The 21,996-nt window shown below is 52.1% G+C and overlaps 10 protein-coding genes across 10 annotated transcripts; 8 read left to right on the top strand and 2 right to left on the bottom strand.

Annotated features, from left to right (window-relative positions):
- Positions 1 to 236: 236 nt before the first annotated feature.
- Positions 237 to 1,643, bottom strand: BDZ99DRAFT_382694 (uncharacterized protein; the record flags this gene model as incomplete). The annotated part of the gene is made up of 4 exons (XM_033715288.1): positions 237 to 455; positions 509 to 1,288; positions 1,342 to 1,469; positions 1,523 to 1,643. 4 exons carry the CDS (start codon positions 1,641 to 1,643, stop codon positions 237 to 239), a joined length of 1,248 nt encoding a protein of 415 aa, XP_033580084.1.
- Positions 1,644 to 1,909: 266 nt separating this feature from the next.
- BDZ99DRAFT_411590 (uncharacterized protein) lies at positions 1,910 to 4,996 on the top strand. The gene is made up of 2 exons (XM_033716623.1): positions 1,910 to 2,374; positions 2,427 to 4,996. Exons 1-2 carry the CDS (start codon positions 2,154 to 2,156, stop codon positions 4,897 to 4,899), a joined length of 2,694 nt encoding a protein of 897 aa, XP_033580083.1. The 5' UTR covers positions 1,910 to 2,153; the 3' UTR covers positions 4,900 to 4,996.
- A 2,032-nt stretch (positions 4,997 to 7,028) lies between these two features.
- Positions 7,029 to 8,035, top strand: BDZ99DRAFT_507207 (aquaporin-like protein; the record flags this gene model as incomplete). Its single annotated transcript, XM_033724226.1, has 3 exons — positions 7,029 to 7,181; positions 7,254 to 7,620; positions 7,680 to 8,035. The coding sequence occupies 3 exons, from the start codon at positions 7,029 to 7,031 to the stop codon at positions 7,832 to 7,834; spliced, it is 675 nt and encodes a 224-aa protein (XP_033580082.1). The 3' UTR covers positions 7,835 to 8,035.
- Positions 8,036 to 8,193: 158 nt separating this feature from the next.
- On the top strand, positions 8,194 to 9,739 carry BDZ99DRAFT_438001 (sorbitol dehydrogenase-like protein). Its single transcript, XM_033717602.1, has 2 exons — positions 8,194 to 8,684; positions 8,741 to 9,739. Exons 1-2 carry the CDS (start codon positions 8,503 to 8,505, stop codon positions 9,678 to 9,680), a joined length of 1,122 nt encoding a protein of 373 aa, XP_033580081.1. The 5' UTR covers positions 8,194 to 8,502; the 3' UTR covers positions 9,681 to 9,739.
- Positions 9,740 to 10,631: 892 nt separating this feature from the next.
- On the top strand, positions 10,632 to 13,265 carry BDZ99DRAFT_249755 (multispanning membrane protein). Its single transcript, XM_033713662.1, has 5 exons — positions 10,632 to 10,880; positions 10,932 to 12,289; positions 12,347 to 12,799; positions 12,860 to 13,080; positions 13,136 to 13,265. Exons 1-5 carry the CDS (start codon positions 10,808 to 10,810, stop codon positions 13,152 to 13,154), a joined length of 2,124 nt encoding a protein of 707 aa, XP_033580080.1. The 5' UTR covers positions 10,632 to 10,807; the 3' UTR covers positions 13,155 to 13,265.
- Positions 13,266 to 14,091, top strand: BDZ99DRAFT_249756 (uncharacterized protein). The gene is made up of 3 exons (XM_033713663.1): positions 13,266 to 13,565; positions 13,853 to 13,979; positions 14,032 to 14,091. The coding sequence occupies exons 1-2, from the start codon at positions 13,376 to 13,378 to the stop codon at positions 13,927 to 13,929; spliced, it is 267 nt and encodes an 88-aa protein (XP_033580079.1). The 5' UTR covers positions 13,266 to 13,375; the 3' UTR covers positions 13,930 to 13,979; positions 14,032 to 14,091.
- Positions 13,890 to 15,579, bottom strand: BDZ99DRAFT_249819 (NAD(P)-binding protein). Its single transcript, XM_033713664.1, has 3 exons — positions 15,440 to 15,579; positions 15,113 to 15,389; positions 13,890 to 15,049 (listed from the first exon to the last, which is right to left on the bottom strand). Exons 1-3 carry the CDS (start codon positions 15,451 to 15,453, stop codon positions 14,201 to 14,203), a joined length of 1,140 nt encoding a protein of 379 aa, XP_033580078.1. The 5' UTR covers positions 15,454 to 15,579; the 3' UTR covers positions 13,890 to 14,200.
- Positions 15,580 to 15,999: 420 nt separating this feature from the next.
- Positions 16,000 to 18,186, top strand: BDZ99DRAFT_556435 (uncharacterized protein; the record flags this gene model as incomplete). Its single annotated transcript, XM_033727181.1, has 3 exons — positions 16,000 to 17,040; positions 17,091 to 17,377; positions 17,424 to 18,186. 3 exons carry the CDS (start codon positions 16,000 to 16,002, stop codon positions 18,064 to 18,066), a joined length of 1,971 nt encoding a protein of 656 aa, XP_033580077.1. The 3' UTR covers positions 18,067 to 18,186.
- A 51-nt stretch (positions 18,187 to 18,237) lies between these two features.
- BDZ99DRAFT_249738 (uncharacterized protein) lies at positions 18,238 to 18,924 on the top strand. The gene is made up of 2 exons (XM_033713661.1): positions 18,238 to 18,371; positions 18,423 to 18,924. The coding sequence occupies exons 1-2, from the start codon at positions 18,334 to 18,336 to the stop codon at positions 18,814 to 18,816; spliced, it is 432 nt and encodes a 143-aa protein (XP_033580076.1). The 5' UTR covers positions 18,238 to 18,333; the 3' UTR covers positions 18,817 to 18,924.
- Positions 18,925 to 19,438: 514 nt separating this feature from the next.
- On the top strand, positions 19,439 to 21,987 carry BDZ99DRAFT_556429 (uncharacterized protein; the record flags this gene model as incomplete). Its single annotated transcript, XM_033727180.1, has 7 exons — positions 19,439 to 19,507; positions 19,773 to 20,044; positions 20,185 to 20,330; positions 20,416 to 20,631; positions 20,702 to 20,891; positions 20,957 to 21,123; positions 21,183 to 21,987. 7 exons carry the CDS (start codon positions 19,439 to 19,441, stop codon positions 21,809 to 21,811), a joined length of 1,689 nt encoding a protein of 562 aa, XP_033580075.1. The 3' UTR covers positions 21,812 to 21,987.
- Between the last annotated feature and the right edge of the window lie 9 nt (positions 21,988 to 21,996).

The raw sequence follows: 21,996 nt of genomic DNA, 5'->3' as shown, positions 1-21,996 counted from the left end.
AGCAGAAGCCTTGTATAAGAGTGATGATTGATTTAGTATGAGACGGTTCTACCATATCTCAAGTCCCGCTGAGTGAGACCTGCCTGTACCTTATCAGAAGAACCCGCTGCCTGAAAAAAGGATAGATGGCAAGTCCAGGCCATTGCCCTCGACCCAAAACGCCTCGCGCAAACTCCCTGTAATTGTGGTATAGTCATGTGCCAAAAATGCATGCGAGAGTGAGCCGGATCGATATCTTACAGAAACACCTTCTTCGCCTCCCGAGGATGGCTTTCCGCAGGACAATATGGGCATTTGAACCTCGCCCCTTTGCTTATTTTGTCCAAAGACTCCTTCGCGATCACATGACCGCACGGCATCATCATGGGCGGATTTTGATCCGTTGCTTGCTCTTTTGATACCGGGCAGACGAAAATTGAATGGAAGTGGTATGCTGGTGGCAGTGGTATTTCAACCTTAATATCCAGGGTTAGTAAAGCGACGAAGTGAAGGATGAGCTAAGACTTACTGGGAGTTCGTTCTGGGTGGTCCACTCGGTGCGCTTGTCTTTCATGATCTTCTGCAGTTTCAAAAGAGTAGGCAGCGCGATGGCCCCGGCGGTTGCAGCAATATACAGGGGTGAATCCGCCGATAGCCCCAACAGTGAACAAAACTCCCGTGTGAATGAAGTTGCTACCTCTTCCCATGCAGAGTCATTGTAGAAGATCCGCCGATATGGTGACTCGGCCATGTTATGGGCAAAGGGCATTGCTGCTGCTAGCTCTGATACCTCTTTCCCGTATCGATGCTGAAAAGGTCCAAAGTCGCTTCTTGCATACTGCATCGCTCTGAGAACACCGAGTACGGGGTCGGCTGGCGGTCCTTGTATATCGCCGCCCTTGAACAAGCACACAAACTGCAGTCGGCATAGCTCAAATTCCAGATTACTGCCTCGGTTTTCTAGCACGATGCTACGCTCCTTCGCCCACGCTATTGCCGGAGCAAGATTCTTCTGTTGCTTGAGCTCATGTAGTATGTGGTACATCTCTGCGAATTGTTGCTGCAGCTTTTGCGAATTAAATGTTCCATTTGCAAGGTCCTTTTCCCAGGCTTCCTGCAAATATGGATTTGGTGTTCCTGGCGTCGGTTCAGGCTGTGGTGGATGGGCATTCGCCTCTTCGATGAAGGTTGCAGCAACAGAGAACTGGCCTTCACGCAGCAGGTGCATGGCAATTGCTCGATTCACTAGGGACGGATGCGATGACAGCGCATCGTTCTCGGCGGTTGGAAGGGGTTTGTCTTTGAACATCTGAAGCACGCAGCGTCAGCGTTGATGGGGACATAAGGTCCGGGAGCGTGTACGTTGGTCACGGCTTTTTGGTAGTTGTTGAGCCCTTGGTGTACAGGCTTCAGGTCTCTATTGACCCTGTCGAAGGACTGCTGGACTGAGTTCTGGAGCTTTGCCATCGTAACGGGAGCAGCACTCGCATCTGAGGGTCCTCTAAGCCTGCGTTCACTACGGCGCTCTGGGAGGGAGATTTACCTGCCGCAATGGCCTGGCGTGCATGAAGCAGCAGGTCGATGGTCTTCTGAACATCTTCGACGGTCTTCTCCAGGTTGTTCTCCTTCTGGAGCTGCTCCACTTCTCGCTGAAGGGCTTCCATACTGGCGGTGGAGGAAACCTGGGAGCTAAATCGGCGCTAAAAAGGGTGTGAGAAGAGTTCACGGCGCGTTTTCATATGGATAATAAGGCTCTGGTCGGCGGGCAGTCACAGACGGCGTGTCCATGGCAGAGCAGGCAGAGATGGTGGTGGTGTTGAGAGCTGCCCAGGTGCGGGTGATCTGCTCATGGCCGCCGTGACGTGGGGCTCGGGAGCTTGAGCCGGCGGCTCCTGTCTGAACCATCTCCATTAGAACTGCATGCTTCACCAACAACACAACAAGCGCATGCCTAGGCTGGCCACATCAGATCCATCTAACTATGCCCTCTTTGTCTTCGGTGCATTCACATCCTCGTCCTTCACCACGCCCGGCTTCGTCGCCTGCAGAGCTGGGCACCCCGTGCTCTCTGCACGCCGACCGCGACAACAACAAGATGCTCCCCGCCTCATGACCCTACTTGACCACGATATCTAAGCTGGGAGCTGGTCAAACTCTGGGAATCTTCTGCCTCCATGTCTGACCACTCTCGCCAGCCCGCTCCAGACGGGCTTTCATCGACGAGCCTCCCGCCAATTCAAACATCTATTCCAGACTCGAGTTCTGCCGGAAAGCCAACAGCCCAAAATGGAGATGCTACTCCACTCAGTCGTGCGTCCTTGGATAGCACCACGAGGAAATCCCCAGTCCAGGGCAGCCATCAGCGTTTCGTCTTCACCGACCCTGTCGCCTTCCGGTACGGAACCACTAGCAATTACACGCCTCATGACGCAGCTGACTAGCTCTAGCTATCTCGAAGAAGACCCGTCTACTCAAGTCCTAGCTCGTCGACAGACGTTGGAGGGATACGAAATCTACTTGGTAGAGCAATGGGCTTGCTCCCGTACCCACCCAACCTTCATAGTCACCACCTATACCGGAGACCCGGCACACAAAGTCGTCACCAATGTGTTGAGCATTCCGACAGATGAAAGCACTTGGTCCCCTCAACTCAGGGTCTACTTCAAGGCCCTGAATCAATACCACGCGCGGAGGAGGGAGACGAAGCAGGGAACACTGATGATTACAAACATGAGCAGCTTCCCTTCGTCCTTAACGGTCATATCGGTGCCGGACGGAGACCCCAAGGCACACCGTGAGCTCTTCTTTGTAAATGAGAACCTCAAGAGGCTGAATTGCTCCGGACGGTTGGGGATCAAACTTGCGGAACCAAGCAATGCAGCCAAGGCCAAGTTCCATCAACTCTACCGGACAAGTGACAAGATTCCCCTATATGGCGCCGTAATCGAGCTTGTGAAACTGTGCCAGGTCGCATTGGTCCTCTTCGGGAAGCTTGAGCCCGAGTACGCCGATGGTCTACTCTGCGATGTTACTGAGAAAGCCATCAACGACTGGTGGGTAGAATTTGGAACGGAGTTCTATAATATTGAGCCTCAGGATGGTATCCTTGGACCTACTACTGTGGCCGCCTTGTTAGGGATGCTTATGGGCGCTCGCAATCGACTAAGTGCGTTCAATGCGCCTGTTTCTAAGGACGTCTTTGATATCGATTCGACGAAGCGCGGCATTGCACACTTTCAAAAGTCTCAACGATTGCAACGAACGAGGCGTCTGGACCGCCAGACTATGGAGGTCCTACGACGAGCAACGGCCAAGGCAGCTAGTGGAGAGGGGTGGAGCGTACCACGAGCAGTGAAATCGACAGTGGCAGAGCTTAGTGGAAAAGGAGGAGAAATGATGATGGGAATGGTGGGCCGCGACAAAGCTGGGATTGCGGAGGTTGAGACCGTGGATCTGGAAAGATTTGTCGAACTTGTCCACGGAGAGCGAGCGAAATGGCTTTGGTACGGCAAATTACGGAAGTCTACGACTAACGACATGTTTAGTCGACTGCCAGAGGAAGAGAGCATGATATTCCAGAAGGACGATCAAGGTGGTTATGCTTGGTCAAGACAGAGGAGAGAGTCTATGGTGGACAGCCAACCTATACGACGACGCGATACGGAAGGAGATCGACTCACAGACGTGCATTCGGCGTATGATGGTTTTGAGAGGGATCCGTTCTCTAAACGCGCGGTTCTGAGGAAGGCTACCGGGAAAATTGATGCTCGCAGCGGATTTGGTCGTATCAAGGAAGCTGTCGGACGGCGGAGTCATCTACCAAAGTCGTCGAAAGATGAAAATGGATATATCGCTACACAAACTAAACCCAGCGATAGCTCTGCTTCCCAACGATTAGATGCGATTGTATCCGAAGATTCACTGACGATTAGAAAGACGGATTCTAGAGACTCAGCATACGATCCTGAAAGCGTGCCAAATTCAACGACCTCACTTCGTGGCAAAGGTTCTTTTCGTACGGAGCTTGGCCCGGCGATTGCAAAGACGTTAACGGAGACGTCTCTAGAGAGTCGGGACGCATTCATGACAGACCATACATTTGCCAATGTCGAGGATCAAATCGAAGGCGATGTTGCGCGAAAAGACGACACAGATAACGAGACAAAACCGCCCACGGCCAACACCTCTATCGCGGGCTCGGTGTACAGAGGGGTCGATCTTACCAACCTCTTTCCGCCCATCGACGCGGGTCAAGATTTGGGGCACCTGCTGCGCAGGACCCAGAGCTTTGAAGACCTTTCTCGGTATCATGCCGAGACGCGAAACGACGCCTGGTGGCCTCGTCATTTGTCTTTTAGCGTGACTGAGGACAGTATCCTCACTTGGAAGCCAATCGCGAGCGAACGCCAGGACGATCCAGATTCAAAAGTGTCCCCTAAAGTCGAGATGAAGAGACAATTGGCCCTGGCTGAAGATGCGAAGCGTATGCGTGAACGTTTGGCATTGCTGGACAATCTTGAAGGTTCTTGGGTAGAGGAGCGTATTGGCAACATTCAAGAATTGAGCACTCAAGCAGACCTCGATACTCAAGAACTTGATACTCTATTCTATCCGCGCCAAGACGAGTATGAAGCTCTCCGAGAGGACGCACATGAGATCATGACGACGGAGCGATTAAGATTGCAAGATGCCGCCAAAGATATGGAAGTTCTCGGCGCAAAACTGGAATATGAGATAAACGGCTTGAGAAGCAGAGTCGACGACGCAGATGACGCCCTGGCAGAATACGAGAGGCAGGTCAAGACGGTCGAAGATAAAGTCAAGGAACTAGAGGACTTTAGAAGGGAAAAGGAGAACTGGGCTCATTGGATGTTACGCATCATGACAGGCATCGGAAGGCCACCTGAGCCTTCTCCATAACGTACACGAGAGAAGAGATGTAAGACTGTAAGATTCATCGGCCTGGATCAGGGTCCGAATGTACCTACTAGGTAGCGTAATTGTAATTCATCGTTCTTTTGAAAAAAAATCTTTCAATGTTCGTTGTGCGTCGTTCAGATTGAACCAATTGTGCTTACTTGGTCTACCTAAGAGAGGGACGGTATGAAGCGATATCCGATGGGCTGTGTGTACCCCCCCCCCCCCCCCAAAAAAAACAAATCTTCCCAGCCCAAGAAAAACCGGCGTTCTAATCTCCAAGTCGCATAGCCATCCTTCGGAACACGTCGATCACGCTAGCCTCAACCAACTCGTTGAGTCGTTAAGGATACCTGGTGTGTCGACTCGGCACGATCGGATAACTCGAATGCACTACATGCGTCAAATGGAAAGTCCAGGCGATTTATCGTAGTCGACTCCGAAGCATGTTATACAAGTGACCCTGGGAGGCTTGAAAACGATGGGAGGGCGCCTGCACGATATTCTCCATCTTCAGCCTGCGCTTTCAAATGCCGGTGCGCCTTATGATATCACAGGAGGCGACACGCCCTACCACAATAGTCCGATTCTTACGACAAAAGCAACGGAACCTAGGAATCAAACCCACATTGCCGACTTACGTGTGTCTAGTCGAGGTTAGCACAGATGCCTGTACGCATCATGCTCCCAGGAAGATCCCTCTATACAGACACCACGTGACCCATGCTTCACCAACCACCAGGATCCACCCCCAACCTCTTCAGACAACTAGACCGCACTCCTCTCTTCGGCACCATGGCTGTCCTTGCGCACGTTCGAGACACGTCTGGACCAGCACGACCTCGCTTCGTCGCATGTGCCGCCTTTGGAAATGGAGCTCCGAGGGGGGCTGCTTCAGCCTCTGCTTCAACCTCTTTCGAGTCTGTAAACGTGACCTTGCATGAAGGTCACTGGGGTACCTCCATGTCACTTACTCGTCTTCTTTCTATGAAGGTATCTGCCTTCCACTCCTTCGACGTTATTTCCTCATATTCATCTGACTGCGATCGCGAAGATCCTGGTATCCATGTCGCGATCATGCGAATCAACAGGCAGCCCAGTCGCTATAGCCTTGGACGAATCACCTTTAGGTTGAATGGAGGAGGTTGAATCTGGCTTTGAGCCCGCCACCGTCAAATCTCATTAGTCTGCAACTCCTTTCTATATGATCGTCTGATCTTGACTTTGCTCTCGTGCTTTCATACTCATTAGAGCTAATACTAAAACCATTTTACAATCCGCTGCCCTACTAGTGCATCTTACTGGAAACTACGTTTGGATTCTTCTCGTGCTTTACTCTTCCTATACATGGCGCAAGAGCCCCAACCTTCAGCCCTTCCGGCCTTCTATGCAGAGAGAGCGTCTGGTGCTGTCATAAAACGGCCATCCGCTGAAAGCCACGATGCCTCACTCACTTCACCAAACAATCCTCAGAGTCCTCCAGGTCATCCTCCGCCCGATGAACGTATGCATCGCGATAACACCTTGTCACCCATCGAGGGTTCCGACGTAGGAGGCGAGATGCCAACCCGAACGAGTTCTCAAAAAGCTCCAAACGACATGCAGCGATGGGGACCCTACTCTAACAGCGGTCGACGAAGTGACGATTATGGATACAGGGAATATTACCCAGACCGCCGGCGAACGACGGATGGGCCCTATTACCCGGAATATCGGACGCCGCATCACGAGCTATACGCAGATTACTTCGATGAGGAAAGAAGACTTCCTCCAAGGGCATATCGCAGAGGTGCGGGTCGCTCCAGACCGCCACTAACTCATTGGAACTATCGCAGCGAGCGGTATTCCGAGGGGCCTCCCTCTGGAGGTCCTAAGGTTCACTACGAATCTGACTATGGTAGTGAAGATGAGTACCCGCCACAGCGGCCTACTTTGTCGAACATGGCTGCGACTATGGCCAAATGCGGAAATGGAGGTCGTCCGCCCTCCGCAGAGGCAATTCTGCGCATTCCATGGACTGCTTGGATGAATTCTCGTTTGAAGAATCGTAAATACACTCTAATGTTGAAGTGCGCAGCCTCTAACAAGTCCTAGATTTCGTTGCATTTATTGGTGAGTTTGTCGGCACTACTATGTTTCTCTTCTTCGCTTTCGCAGGTACCCAGGTCGCCAATATCGGATCCGGAAATGGCGCTAGGAATACCACCACAGGAGGTGACACCGGATTCAACGTGGAGGTACTGCTATACATCTCGATGGTATTCGGCTTCAGCCTGATGGTCAACGTGTGAGTCTTCTTCCGCATCAGCGGTGGGCTCTTCAATCCTGCCGTCTCAGTTGCGATGTTGATGACGAAGGCGATATCAATGACTAGATGCACCATTCTGATTGTCGCTCAGCTTGCAGGCAGTATTTTTGCATCATACCTCGTCAGCGTCATGTTTCCAACGCCCTTGAATGTTCGCACAACACTATCCACTGACACGTCGATTGCGCGAGGCATCTTCATCGAGGCGGTTCTGAAGGCCGAGCTTGTCTTTACTATTTTTATGCTTGCGAAGAAAAAACATAAGGCAACCTTTATCGCACCCGTCGGAATCGGGCTCGCGCTGTTCGTCGCTGAGTTAGTTGGAGTCTTCTACACCGGCGGTTCTTTGAATCCAGCAAGAAGTTTTGGACCGTGTGTTATGACTGGCATATTCGACAAAGAACACTGGATATATTGTAAGTTCAACAAGTTTTCTCGGCAAGAAATAAGCTTGTACTGACTCAAGGGTTTCCAGGGGTCGGTCCAGGAATTGGTGCTGTGATAGCGGTGGCCTTCTACAAGGTCATCAAAGTTCTTGAGTACGAAATGACGAATCTAGGGCAGGACGACGACGGTGGCGAGGACCTGGAGGCTGCAATGGGCCATAGCACGAAGGAAAGGGCGAGATGAAGCGAATCGGTATGATGCTCCTAAAGATGATGCTTACGAAACCGCCACGAACTTGATGGATTAGAGGTATTTATCGGGCGTAAGCAATAATCAGGAGAACATGATAGTGTCCGGGATACTTTTGCCTTCACTGGCGTTTGGATTGGTGATGATTCATGGGCATTGGAAGCGCTTATGGGTTCTCAGCGTAGATAGATAGGGATTGAGATTTTTATCCGTATGTCTTCTTTTACATAGCATGTGGTGGCTATTTGCCTACATACTTCAACACTTGCGATGCTCACGTGATACTCGCCTCGGGGTATAATTCTCCGCCAACTCCACTTCAGCGTCCCTCCAGCCAACCCACATCGCGATCCATTGCTTTTTGCCTTGTGGCGTCGTTGTTCCACGGAGAAATTATTCACCAGGCCCGTCTTCGGCATACTTGCCCCACCATGACCAGACAGAATTCGACGCGGGATCCCTAATGCAGACGTACCTTCGTACCACAACCCACCATCGTGAACCCCTCGCTGGCGTCCACTTTATCCGCATATAAATGCCCAACGTAGATTGGCAACATGGCCCAGCTGTCATATAGCCACTCTCTATCCCTTGCACGCCGCGATTGTGACACAAACTTTTTTTATCATCCCTAATTGCTCTTTCCTAACATCAGTGCAAAAATGTCTACCACTCAGACCGTAATAGCTGTCAAGCCGTCGAAAGCCAATATCGGTGTATACACTAACCCTGAACACGATCTCTGGGTCGCAGAAGCCCAACCCAGCTTGGAGTCGGTGCAGAAAGGTGACGGTCTCAAACCAGGCGAGGTCACAATAGCTATCAAGAGCACTGGCATCTGCGGGTTCGCATCCTCAAATCCCCATCATTTAGCCTAAAAAGCTAATACCCTCCTCCCAGCTCCGATGTCCACTTCTGGCATGCGGGCTGCATCGGCCCCATGATCGTGAAAGACACGCATATTCTCGGCCACGAATCCGCCGGCACCATCCTCGCCGTGCACCCATCCGTCACAACCCTCAAGCCCGGCGACCGCATCGCCATCGAGCCCAACGTCATCTGCAACGCCTGCGAGCCCTGCCTGACCGGCCGCTACAATGGCTGCGAGAAAGTCGAGTTCCTCTCCACGCCCCCGGTCCCGGGCCTCCTCCGCCGCTACGTCAACCACCCCGCCGTGTGGTGCCACAAGATACCAGACAGTATGACCTTCGAGGACGGTGCGATGCTAGAGCCGCTATCGGTAGCGCTGGCGGGGATGCAGCGCGCGAAGATCGAACTCGGCGACCCCGTTCTTGTGTGCGGCGCTGGCCCTATTGGGCTGGTAACGCTACTCTGTTGCAAGGCGGCGGGCGCGTGCCCGCTCGTCATCACCGACATCGATGAGGGCAGGCTGAAGTTCGCGAAGGAGCTCGTGCCTAGCGTCATCACGCACAAGGTCGAGTTCTCGCACTCGCCGGAAGACTTCGCGGCGGCCGTGGTGAAGGCCATGCACGGGACCGAGCCGGCCGTCGTGATGGAGTGCACAGGTGTGGAGAGCAGCATTGCGAGCGCCATCCAGACGGTCAAGTTCGGCGGCAAGGTTTTCGTGATCGGTGTGGGCAAGAACGAGATGAAGATTCCGTTTATGCGGCTCAGCACGCGCGAAATCGACTTGCAGTTCCAGTATCGGTACGCCAATACGTGGCCGCGGGCGATCCGGTTGGTTAGCAGTGGGGTCATTGATATGAAGAAGTTGGTGACGCATCGGTATAAGTTGGAGGAGGCAGTGGAGGCGTTCAAGACGGCGGCGGATCCGAAGACGGGGGCTATCAAGGTGCAGATCCAGAGTCTGGAGGATTGAAGCATTGGTTGAATAGAAACTTTAGAGTATGTAATTTATGAAAACTTGACTACTATTTCGCTCATTAGGATTGTTTGACATTGACTGCCTCCCATTTATGCTTCTTAACGGTGCCAGCTTTACCCTTGACTTATGGCTTGACTTGGAAAGACCCGTTTCGATTTATATATGAGGTTATAGATCGCTCTTCAGATTACCCTGGTGAGAAAGAGGGCCGGGCATATGGAAATGTGAGATGATCAATCGGAAGAAGGCGGTAGATCTGGATGCCAGTCGGCTATCTCTGCAACCCCCGGCTTGATTAACAACACTTGCAGCATTCAAAATCCGTGCTGAAGTATCTGCTGATGTCCAAATTCGCTGTGACGGTGATTGGTTCCTGTCTCCAATTCCCGCTGATGTTGATAGTGACTGATGCTTAGGCATAGGAAGAAGCCTTGCAGCTTCACATAGCAGTCGGCTCCCCTCTTCGAGACAGCACATGCACGCGTACTATGTATGTATGTATGTAGGTAGCGGGGAATGCCCAATGTTGGAGTGTTACGAAAAGGAGGGCGAGAATTCACCCTGGAAGCCGCGCACGACGCACTTTGTGGCGCTTGGATCGGCCACAAGTGCATCTAATTATGCCCTCTAAACGAGGGCCCACTGCAGTGACAGGCTGCGGGAGCCAATAAACGGAGCGGCCTTCTCGAATGGGAGAGTGGTCGAGACGCCGTTTGATAAGGACGCCGCTAGCAACACGTCGCCAGAAAGTCTTCCATTGCATCGCCATCACTGCCCCAGCTTGCACCCGTTGCGTACTGACTCCACCGTCAGCACGCGTCCCAAACAAAGGCCCTCGGTGCCAATTACGCTCGTTTCACCCGCCTGCGACACCCGTCGACTGCTCACCTCACCCTGGCGAGCTTGGTACAGCCTCGAACGCCCCTGCCGACCGCCCTCTCAGCCGTCAGCACCGAAGCAGCCTCCTGGCTGACGAGCTTTCCCTCCTCATTTCATTGCTGCACGCCCCGGGGTCTGGTCCCGACGATTAAGCCGCAAAAGCTTCTTTCCATCACCGCCTTCGCTCCCGTCCTCGACTCCTCCTCTCTCCACCCTCCCTCGGACCCCCTTCGCCCTTTACAATGCATTCAGACGTCCGGAGAAGTGCGCTCCTCTGCTCATTCTTGGCTCTGACACAAGCCTTCTACATACCGGGTACGTCCTAGGCCTCTGCTAGCCCTGGGAGATTCGACTAACAGGCTTCAGGGTTCTCCATCAAGAGCTACCGCGAAGGCGAGACGATCCCTCTTTTCTGGAACAAGGTCTACTCAGACAACACCGAACTACAATATGCCTACTCAGAGCTGCCCTTCGTCTGTCCGCCGACCGGACGGACGCACACTGGGTCTGGTCTCATCAGCGGCGCGACCCTTTCCCTGAATCTGGGAGAGGTGCTTCGCGGCGATCGAATCATGGTGTCCGACTACGAGCTCATTATGGGTAATGACGAGGAAGCCCGATACCTCTGTAGTCACGAAATCGACAGAAACGGGCTAAAGAGGGCCAAGCAGGTCATACGAGACGGCTACGTAGCAGAATGGATTGTGGACAACCTCCCCGGCGCAACCAGCTTCGTCACCACGGATAAGTCGCGCAAATACTATGCGGCCGGTTTCAAGCTCGGCGAGGAGTACTACTCTTCACCTGACGCAGAGCCGCAGTACTTCATCAATAACCACGTAACACTAGTTATTCGATACCATCGAGCCCCTGGACGGGACGGGGATCAAGGCAAGAAAGTCATTGTTGGTTTTGAGGTTTTCCCAAAGAGTATTGAGGCCGGCAACCGAAATGACACTGGACTTCCTGCGGATATTCACGACCCGCAATATGGAATGGAGCTCACCATCTCTCCGAATTCGACCTCTGTTGACGGCGACGTCACCGTGGAAGAAAATACCGACGATGGTGCCACCTTGACTATTCCATATACATACTCGGTATACTACAGGGAAGAGGAGCACCTCGAATGGCAAAATCGGTGGGACATGTATTTCGTCGCTCAGGATGAAAGCTCCAACATCCATTGGCTCGCCATTATTAATTCCCTCGTCATATGCGGACTTCTTACCACTGTTGTCGCCGTAATAGTAGCTCGCACCGTCCGTGGAGATATCAAGGGATATACCAAGGATGGACTGGAAGACGGCAAAGCTAGGGTTAAGAGAACGAAGGGTACGAGATCGCCAAGGAAGAGCAACGAAAAGAATGGAGCTCTCCTCGACCAATTAGCAGATGCAGAGGGAGACGCTGATATATCTTCGGACGAAGAGTCTTTGATGGAAGATACAACAGGCTGGAAGTTGGTCCATGGTGATGTCTTCAGACCACCACCATATGGTGGTCTTCTCGCTCCTCTCGTCGGCTCTGGCATGCAGCTCGTATTTATGGCAGCTGGTCTCTTGATCCTCAGCTGCTTTGGAATCCTTAACCCCAGCTTCCGCGGCGGTTACGTGAGCGTTGGAATGGGCCTATTCGTCCTGGCCGGTCTGTTCTCGGGCTATTTCTCGTCTAGAGTGTACAAGACATTTGGTGGTCAACTTTGGCAGAAGAACGTCTTAGTGGTATGTCAGATGTCAACATTCGCTTCGGTCTTGAAAAGTTACTAACGCTGCTTCTAGACTGGAACGCTGATTCCTGGTCTTCTCTTCGCCACGGTTTTCATCTTGAACCTCTTTGTCTGGGCTCAAGCTTCTAGCACTGCGATTCCCTTCGGCACTCTCGTCGGCCTTGTCGCCCTATGGCTCCTGATCCAGATGCCCCTCGTCTACGTGGGTGGTTGGTACGGCTTCGTTGTCGTAGGAAATTGGACCCATCCCATTAAAGCGAACGTGATCCCTCGACAAATCCCTGTCCAGTCATGGTACACGAAGAGCGTCCAGGCGCTTCTTCTTGCAGGCTTCATCCCTTTCGCCGTCATCTTCATCGAGCTGATGTTTGTTTTCAAGAGTCTTTGGCAAGATAAGAGCGGGTACTACTACGTCTTTGGATTTTTGGGTGTTGTAAGCGCTATTTTGATCATCACGGTAATTGAGGTCACGATCGTGGCTACATATGTACAGCTTTGCTCAGAGGTATGTCTCTTCGCCACCTACCTCGTGTCATTCGACCAGTACTAACATCCCTGCCTTCAGAACTACCACTGGTGGTGGCAATCCTTCCTCGTTGGTGGCAGCTCCAGTATCTGGATCTTCGGCTACCTCACCTGGTACTACTTCACCAAGTTGCACATCTCAGGCTTCGTATCCAGCCTGCTTTTCTTCTGCTACGGCTTCCTAGCATGTCTAGTCTATGGTCTGCTCACGGGCACGATCGGGTTTTTGTCGGCGTATGCGTTTGTGAGGAGGATCTACGGGTGAGTCCTAATCTCCCTCAACGCCCAGTTCAACCCGCTAACAACTCATCTCCAGCGCTATCAAAGCGGACTAGAGCACACTGTCCGTCCTATAATGAGACTCGTTCCTTCGCATTTGCTGGATTTTGAACAGTATACAGACAAAACTCGAAGCTTTCTTCTCAATCGAATATTCAACCACGCGCCGAAGTGGCCTGCCTCATTTCGCCACTACCTTTTATGATCCTCGTAATATAGATATCGCAACTTCTCTTTTCCTTTATTCTTCTGGGCACGAGGCTTCGGGTTGACGCTAATGCCGTTGGTGGCTGCTTTTCTGCACGGCGCTCTGAGTTTGCATAACGTTGGCGTGGGAATGAGCGATGCATGGAGCTGGAGGCGCGTTGGGAGTGGGAAGACGCATGAGAGTGAGGGAGGTGGACAAAAGTGTGTTGGCGGCGGCTTGAAAATAGAAACGCGATTGATGGAGTGGGTGAGAGAATACAGTAAGGAATTCATGATTGATTCTCCGTCACTTCTTTAGGGCTTCTGTGTCACGTGATACGTTAGCAGGTCGACTAAATGTCTCTCTATAGAAGCACATACACTCCTTATCTCCTCTATCTCTCACCTATATCCCCACTTTTGAAGTCCCATTTAGTTAGGGCTTACCTACGTCCGACTGTATCCCACTGCTTACGTGTAAGGTTACTCGCTTTGCCTCTTTGCCGCTTTACCGGCCCATCTGGAGCCATCTTATCCCGTCTTTCAATTGACTTACTGTTGTTGACAGCTTTCAGCGCCTGCCTGCTTGCGCACTCGCCTTTATATCCTATTCGGCTTAGTATCCCGGCTATAAGGCCGGCTTAAAGCAGCTCCTACAGGAAAGGAGAGGCAACGCCTAGAGAAGGCACTGATGGGTGCGTTTGGCTCTATCTGTTGTGAACCAACCTTATTTTAAACAGTCTATAGCGCTGTCTCTATCTAGGACTCAATCTAGATGCGGAAATAAACGTGGAGAGACGTAAGCTAAGAGGAACAAAGGAAAGCTATGGTAACATATTGAAGATCCATACTTTCTATATTGTTCTTTACTATATTGAATCATGCTATGTTAACAAGTACGATCCCTAATAAGCAATTAGTCGTCTTGAACTTTAATGATCACCTTTCCTCTTGTATGACCGGAAGCAACCTTTGCAAATGCTTCCTTGAACTGTTCTAGCTTCCAGACACTGTCGACAACCGGTTTGGCCTCTCCCGCTTCAATCAAATCCCTCACCTCATCAAGCTGCCATCCATCAGGCTCCATGATGAAGAACTTATCTTGAACATCCTTGGAGGTTCTGTCGTCTGGCTTTGCCGTGTTTGGCGGCTGAGAAACACTGAGCAAGATACCGCCGTCTTTGACAGTTCCCCATGCACTCTCCAAGGTCTTCCCACCAAGAAGATCAACCACCAAATCAACCTTTTCGTTCTCCTTAGCCCACTCCCCGAGCTCCTGCGCTTTATAATCAATAACCTCCGAAGCCCCCAGCCCCTTCACAAACTCCGCGTTCTGCGGTCCCGCAATCCCCACCACCTCCCTCACGCCCGCCGCTCTCGCAAGCTGCACCAGCCACACGCCTACACCCGCCGCCGCCGCCGTAATCAAAACCCTCTTCGTCCCATTCGCCGCCCGGCCGGCCTCGCTCTTCCAGCCCGCCGCCAAACCCCCGTGCACAAACAGCGCCTGGTACGCCGTGAGCGCGCTCAGCGGCACGCTGGCCGCCTCCTCCCAGGACAGGTTGCGCGGCTTCGCGGCGAGCTCGCTGGTCAGCGCAACGGCGTACTCGCGCGCGTTGCCGGTGCGCGTGGCGGGCGTGCGTGTGTAGACGTGCGCCCCGGGCTGGAAGGGGGAGGCGGGCGGCGCGGTGACGACGGTGCCGGAGAGGTCGAAGCAGGGGACGAAGGGGTGGTCGCGGGGGATGAAGCCGGGGAAGTTTTTGGCCTTTTGAGAGGGGTTAGTGCGGGGGACAGAGAGTCTGGATTTGGGAAAGGGGGGCGACGGCACCCAGAGGAGCTCGCCGGCGCAGGGGGCCGTGGCGAGGACTTTGATGAGGTGTTCGGAGGTGTTGGGTTGTGTGGGTTGGAGGGGCATTGAGGTGAGGATGAGGTCGGTGGAGTGGATGTCTGGTTGGAGAAGGGCGCGGATGTTGGAGGGTAAGGAGGAAGCCATCTGTTCTTGTTGGGGGCTTGTTGATGAAGCGAGTTGTCGGGCAATTGTTTGAATGGGATGAGGATTCAGAGAGTTGATTGATTGCTGAGAGAAGTTGGCGACGAGTTGTTTGCTGGCAGTTCGCATAAGTGACATTCGCTGGCACCGAATGGCTGGTCTCACGCCGTGATTTCCATCTGTTCTTATAGACCGGCCGCTGTTGTCGGCTTCTAGAATAGCTAAATAGCCGTTCTGATGCGTCCACGGCTATTTGGTGAGTGCAAAGCCCTTCGTTTCTTCCAATTGCAGACTCAGCCATTATTTGACGAGCATGAAAGGACCGTGATGTCACGCATCCCCCTGGCGATAGACATGGTGTTGAATCCCGAGGGCGGGTATTGAAGTCTCGGCATGGAACTTTCTCCGCGGGGGGCAGGGGTGTAAATACCCAGATTTCAATTTTGACTGCCTGCATTCCAAGGTTCGGCGATTGAAGGGCTTGGATCTGGGCTTTATTCCTACCTACCTAACACATCGCCATGTTCCACAAGTAATCTCAGCGGATGAAGGATGATTATTCAGCATCCTAGACGAATTGTAAAAGCCTGCGACAAAAGCTCGCGGAAGCTTGGCGTGTGAAAGCGCGCAAGGGTTCCGCTACTGTATTTCTAGAACGAGGAGTGCAAACGACAGTAAGTTGCGCCATCTTTAGATACCGCCATACGAATTGTTCTTTTGGGACCATGTCTGTACTTCACGAGGAAGTACCGGAGGACCAAGCAGTCAGCCAACAATCGGGAAAGCCGAGGGTCAGCGTCGCCTGTATCCAATGCAGAGGTCGTCATGTTCGTTGCGACGCCGCCATGCCCTTGTGCTCAAGATGTCGGACCCTAGGCATCGAATGCACATATCTGAAGTCGCGGAGAGGTGGGAGACGGGAGAAAGGTCGCCCGAACACATCCGCCGGCCTGGTTAGAGGAAGCACGTCTCCTTCAGCGCCTGCGCTGCCATCAACATTTTCTTCAACATCCGGAAGCAATTCTAGCAATATCTCATCTCCTCACCAAATACAACTTCTCGACTCCAATCGACTCGACGATGTAATCAATCGAGGCTGTTCAAGCACTGGCTCAAATCAAGTGCCTGGGTTGATCTCCAACAGGTCTGCCAGCTCGGGATCGCCAAGCAGCGGAGAGTCACTGCTGAATGACAGCTACTTGAGCGGAGGTGAGTCTGTGAGTAGCCGGGAGTCATTACTAGAGTTGTATTACGCCTACTTTCACAACGCCCACCCCTGTGTCCTTCCGGCAAGATTCTTGACAGCAATTCTGGACGACACAGTTCCTAGCATGGCGCTGCTTGTCCAGGTGATGAGATTCATTGGTTCGTTATACTCGCCAAAGCAAGCCTCCGCACCATTGGAAGCTAAACTGAAATTAACCATGATTCATTGCCAAGAGCAGGAAGATGGTTTCGTTGTCCAAGCTCTGGTTCTGTATTCTATTGCAGTTTACTGGTGCGACGACAAACCAAGGTCGAGAGAGCTTCTGGACTTGGCAATTGCAAAGGCTGTCAGACTTGGTATGAACAAAAGGGAGTTTGCAAACGATAACTGCAAGGGCCGTCCAGTCTTGGCTGAATGCTGGAGGAGGACATGGTGGCAGTTATATGTGACTGATGCACACATCGCTGCAAGCGATCATGCGGTCACATTTGGTTCTAGTCAAAGAAATGTACTCTGCACGGTGGAGCTGCCATGCGAAGATTCTGATTACTATTCAGGGGTGAGTACATACCCGCATCGTGACTACGCCCACGGCTGACATTCCTGCAGTGTATCCCTCGGCTAAGAACACTGGAAGAATATGATAATCGGGAGTTCTTTGACGAAGACATAGAGTTCTCATCGTTTGCTTACCAAATTGGGCTGATCCGAAGTTTGGACCACATCATCATTGGTCTACCCAGGAACTCGGAACAAGATGTCAAGGATATGTGCTCAAAAGGAGACGCGGCTGTAGCGGCATGGGTGTCTCTGCTGAACAAGTCAAAGCGGAGGTTGTTCAATGAGGATCGTATACTGGACGAGCACCTCTTCCAAACCAACCTAATGGTTCAAGTGTAAGTTACCGCCCGTCCACCATTAGCGCTCTGCTGATTGCACCAGCTATCTTGTCGACATGCATCGTCGCCTGTCAACTTGTGCGTTCCACCCTATTGAAGCCGTTTCGTCCTGTGCTCCCCCACCACCACCAGAGAGACTACCCCCTGTTTATTATCGCGATGCACCCATGCACACGGCCAAGATTCTAGACGCTGTAGAGAGATTGACAAACATGCTCACTCTTCCCACCACAATGGCGAAACACACGCCCTTTGCGATCTGCATGATTGCTTCGACCACGATCGGTCATCTTTCTGCCTGCAAATATGTCCTCAGAGACAAGCAGATGAAGGTCGCGAGGGAACGCATTAGAGTCGCAATGGGCGCCATGGAAACCTTTGCAGAAGTATGGCCAGGTGCGAAAAAAGTGGTTCGTGAAGTCAAAACAATCGCGCGAGAACTATTGGGACTGGGCCAACCGGCGCTTACCGAGCGGCCACCAAGCGTAGGAACAAAAGAAGCAGATACCTTGTTACTAGGAACAAACATCGAGTCTCCAGTCCCTGCCATGCAGACGTTCCCGGGTGTGGAGGCTTACGGCTATTTCGACTTCCCCATTGCAAATACCGCGTTTGAAACGGATTTGACAGGGATCGACCCGTACATCAACCTTGGTCTCGGGTTTGAAGTCAACGGTCTGTCATGAAGAACATTTTTGAATTTTGCAATTCTTGATACCCGCTCGGGCTTTGCTTTGCGGGTATTGGGATTTGCGGGCTTGGCGAGCAGCCCGAAAGGAAGTAATGGCGCTTCGTTGCTACCATCTGCGTCCTTTATTTGCGACTATAAAATGGTTGCTGAGAAGCAGTTCTAGCCATTCAAAACCCAATCACTTTACTCAAGCCAAGATTCCAGACACAAAGAGTTCCAAATAATACTCGGCGCTCTACGTTTCATCGAGACCCAACCCAAAATGGCCCGTACCATCGCTGATCCAGTCTACGACCGCACGCAAGTTACCCACCACATTTTTTCCATTCCACCCCACTAATTTCCCTCCAGAAAGCCCCTCCCCGCCATCACTCCTCTCTACCACCACCAGCTTGTCAACGTCCCCGGCTTCAGCCACATCGCCCTCGAAGTCCGCTTCCCCCCGGGCGGCGCCTCCCCGCCCCACCGCCACGGCGGTGCATCCGTTTCCGGCCTCGTTGTGTCGGGAACGGGCTACAACAAGATGAACGACGGGCCGACGACCGTCTTGGAACGGGGCGGCGCCTGGTATGAGGCACCGGGGTGCCATCACAAGGTCAGCATGAATGCGAGCGAGATTGAGGAGTATGTGATTGTGGCGAGCTTTGTGGTTGAAAGTAGGGTTGTGGAGGAGGGGGGGTATGCGGCGCTGGTGGTGGTGGATCCAGAGTATGCGGATGTCAAGATGACGCCCGAGGCCAAGTGAGGTGTGGTTAGATGCGGGTTTGTTGGAAGGGAAATGATAGCAAGGCGAAATATATTCGACTCTTGTCTTCAGTCCCGTTGACCGTCCATGAGACTGTTATGATGCTAAAAGAAAGACATATCGGGTCACTCAGGGTCGCCTTATGCACATCGTGCCATGTATACCCACTAATTGCGGGAAGATGTTGCCATCATACGAGCACCACAAGATTAGTGTTAAAAGTGGTGGAGCTTAAATACTGCATTCAATGTGAACAAACAAGCTACAAACTTACGAGGCAAGATTCCAGGGAGCCCAGGGCAGAGAGGAGATCCATAATGGAGAGCTCTAAAGGCCGTAGACAAGTGCACGTAGAACATTAGACGAGCGGCGTTATGCTGAGCAGGGTGTTCTTGGTTATTCTAATGAAACAAATCAAAATCAAGCAATAAGTACTATGCCCATAGTTCACGAAAAGCGACCGGGAAGGGATAGTATAAGTATGTTGGCAATACCTCATGGACTCCCCCATTCTCATTGGTTGCTGAGAAATTCAACTCCCATTTCTGGTTGTCCTGTCCTCACAAATGTTGTGCTTCAGAGTTACCATATGAAACAATAGCTGGCTTAATAGAAGGAAAAGATGGACTTGTGGTCAGATTTTGGTCAGGACTTCCATCTAAATCGCCCGCCGCTTTCACTTCCTAGTCAGGTCAGCGTACGGATGCTAGCCCTAATCAGTCCCAGCAACATGCGGAGAAGCCATGCTCATTCTTGAGTTGTACTGCCTTACAAAACAGCGTCACAAACGTCCAGTTTCGGAGGGCTTTTTACCAGAAACCTGCGTTGAGGTGTAACCTTGCTATACGTAATGCTACCGCTGACGCCTCACTCTAGGGCTGAGATACGTAGTGTCATCGAGTATTCGATCTGGGATATAGTAAATGAAGGGCTACAGGATCACTCACTTCCTTTAGACACCGCCTAGTTTCACAGCGGTCATCAACGTCAAGCTTCAACAACATGAATACGGCGATGGACCACATCAGAGTGAATGCAGCAGCTTTCTTTCTGTCACAGCTGGCATGATACGGACTTTCCGCCGGCAGGATCAGCTGCGAGCACGACTCAGACCTTCAAACCATTTTCTTTCACTACTCCACGCCAAGTGGTCTATCGAAGTCCGCCCTGCAGTAGCGAACCCAAGGGGGCGGCTCGATCACTTACTGGGTGCAGTAGTCGGTCCATTGTGTGCTATGGCTGGCGTCGATCCCAGATTCCTGCTCGCGTTAGCAAAGCTAATCCAAACCTAAATTATTGCAACAAATGACATGCAGCGAAACGATCTTGAAGAGTCATCCACCAATAGTCAATGCCTCACTCTGACAGGCTGGGGAACCCGTGTCCCACCTGCCCCTCGATCTTCAGAGGAGGCGCTAGAACTATATGTCAAAACACGGCACACGAAACCCCATGGGCATTGAGCCTTGACTCGGACCCTGGACTTAGAGTTATCATGGCCACCATGAGGTTATGTATGTCTAGATCTAGGCGAGACTAGACCGTGGTCTCCTTTGCTCATTTCTATATGAATCACGGCCGTTCACTGCGGCCTCTTAGTTGTTTCCAACCCCCTCCTTATCGTCTCGTCTCTTCGCTTTCCTTGTTTAACTCAGCATGGGGGACCTCGGGGCATGGGCCCGACGGTTGTCGCCGTCACCCTCTTGGAAATGTTCCTGGCCCTTGCCTTCGTCGTGGCAAGGACATGGGCACGTATAAAGCTGTTTTCTGGCATGCGAGCGGACGGTTACTGGCTACTTCGTATGGGCAGTGATGGTGATTATATCTATCCGTAGAATGCCATCATCGTTCGTTTGACTAACACCCAAATAGCTCAGCCTCGTAGCTTTTACAGCGGTAGCCATCGCGGGGGCATATCGAGGCTTAGGCCAACGCAACGACAAATTGACAGACGTGGAAGAGATTAAGAAGCTATCTAAGCTATTTTTCACCTACGCCGGCATCTTCCCAATATCGATCGCCACCAGCAAAGCTGCCGTTGCAACCTTCCTACTCATAATTTTGGTAAAGAAGAAGTGAGTATTATGTAGATAGAGACTGCCCATATGCTTCCCACTAGTTCTAATTACGCTCTCTATAGACACAAAATAATACTCTACACGTCTATGTCAATAATCGCCCTTCTATGTCTGCTAGAATTCATCGGCCTATTTATCCAATGTTTCCCCGTCTACTCAAACTGGAACCCTTTCATAACAGACAAAGTCTGCAAATTCAACGTAACCGCCGTCGGCTACACCCTCGCAGGTAACACTCCCCTCGCCCCACCTCCATCCCCATACCCCTATCACTAACCTAATCCCCAGGCTACAGCACCTTCCTCGACTTCTTCCTCGCCGCGCTCCCCTGGTTCTTCCTCCGCAGCCTCCAAATCAAGCGCCGTGAACGCCTCACCATCAACATCTCCCTCAGCGCCGGCGTTTTCGCCGGCATCTGTGGCATCATTCGGCTCCAGCAACTCGTCGCACTCGAAGCCGCCACCGACCGCAACTACCAGTTCGCCGCCACTGTGATCTGGAGCAGCACCGAGTTCACCGTCTCCATAATCTGCACCTGCTTCCCCGCCACGCGCACCCTGTACCGCCGTTACGTCAAGTGCCTCACGTCGTCCACGGGCGATAGCACTACGAGCCGCTCGGGGAGCCGGCGTGCGCGGAATACGGGGAACATGTACACGCTGAATGATAGGAGTGTGAATGGGAACGGGGTGACGGTTACGGGGGGCGCGACGAGTATGGGGGGCGGGATTGGGGGGGTCGGGGGAAGGAACAAGGCGAATGGGAGCGATGAGAGTATTCTCGGGGATGAGTTTAGGATGCAGAATGTGCATGGTATTAAGCAGACGACGAATGTGGTGGTGGAGTTTGAGGACTGGGATGGGGATACTCGGAAGGTGAAAGATGGGGAGACGGATAAGAGTGTTGAGGTGGTGTAGTTCGTAAGAAGTCAGGATCGAATAACGTACTGGAAAAGGCGGACTATTAGGTTGGATTGGTGGGAAGCATTTGGGTATATATGCGGGTTTTCTTTGGTTTGGGATAGATACCATGGATAATTAGGGAGTACAATGCGTCCATGAATACATGTTTCTAGAATGTGTTGTAAAGACAGTGAGATTCG

This window comes from Mytilinidion resinicola, assembly GCF_010093595.1.
Source record: "Mytilinidion resinicola strain CBS 304.34 unplaced genomic scaffold BDZ99scaffold_5, whole genome shotgun sequence".
Lineage (NCBI taxonomy): Eukaryota > Fungi > Ascomycota > Dothideomycetes > Mytilinidiales > Mytilinidiaceae > Mytilinidion > Mytilinidion resinicola.
The sequence above is the reverse complement of the archived record's forward strand: the minus strand, read 5'-3'. Positions and strand labels throughout refer to the sequence as shown.

Coding starts and splice junctions, on each gene's coding strand:
- BDZ99DRAFT_249755 (XM_033713662.1), top strand. CDS start 10,808: ATGCATTCAGACGTCCGGAGAAGTGCGCTCCTCTGCTCATTCTTGGCT. Junction 10,881..10,931: donor ACAAGCCTTCTACATACCGG/GTACGTCCTAGG, acceptor AACAGGCTTCAG/GGTTCTCCATCAAGAGCTAC. Junction 12,290..12,346: donor GGCAGAAGAACGTCTTAGTG/GTATGTCAGATG, acceptor CGCTGCTTCTAG/ACTGGAACGCTGATTCCTGG.
- BDZ99DRAFT_249819 (XM_033713664.1), bottom strand. Junction 15,050..15,112: donor GCGCCGGCGAGCTCCTCTGG/GTGCCGTCGCCC, acceptor CCCTCTCAAAAG/GCCAAAAACTTCCCCGGCTT.
- BDZ99DRAFT_249738 (XM_033713661.1), top strand. CDS start 18,334: ATGGCCCGTACCATCGCTGATCCAGTCTACGACCGCAC. Junction 18,372..18,422: donor GATCCAGTCTACGACCGCAC/GCAAGTTACCCA, acceptor ATTTCCCTCCAG/AAAGCCCCTCCCCGCCATCA.
- BDZ99DRAFT_249756 (XM_033713663.1), top strand. CDS start 13,376: ATGCCGTTGGTGGCTGCTTTTCTGCACGGCGCTCTGAGTTTGCATAAC. Junction 13,566..13,852: donor GGAGTGGGTGAGAGAATACA/GTAAGGAATTCA, acceptor TGTTGTTGACAG/CTTTCAGCGCCTGCCTGCTT.
- BDZ99DRAFT_411590 (XM_033716623.1), top strand. CDS start 2,154: ATGTCTGACCACTCTCGCCAGCCCGCTCCAGACGGGCTTTCATCGACG. Junction 2,375..2,426: donor ACCGACCCTGTCGCCTTCCG/GTACGGAACCAC, acceptor GACTAGCTCTAG/CTATCTCGAAGAAGACCCGT.
- BDZ99DRAFT_438001 (XM_033717602.1), top strand. CDS start 8,503: ATGTCTACCACTCAGACCGTAATAGCTGTCAAGCCGTCGAAAGCCAAT. Junction 8,685..8,740: donor AAGAGCACTGGCATCTGCGG/GTTCGCATCCTC, acceptor CCCTCCTCCCAG/CTCCGATGTCCACTTCTGGC.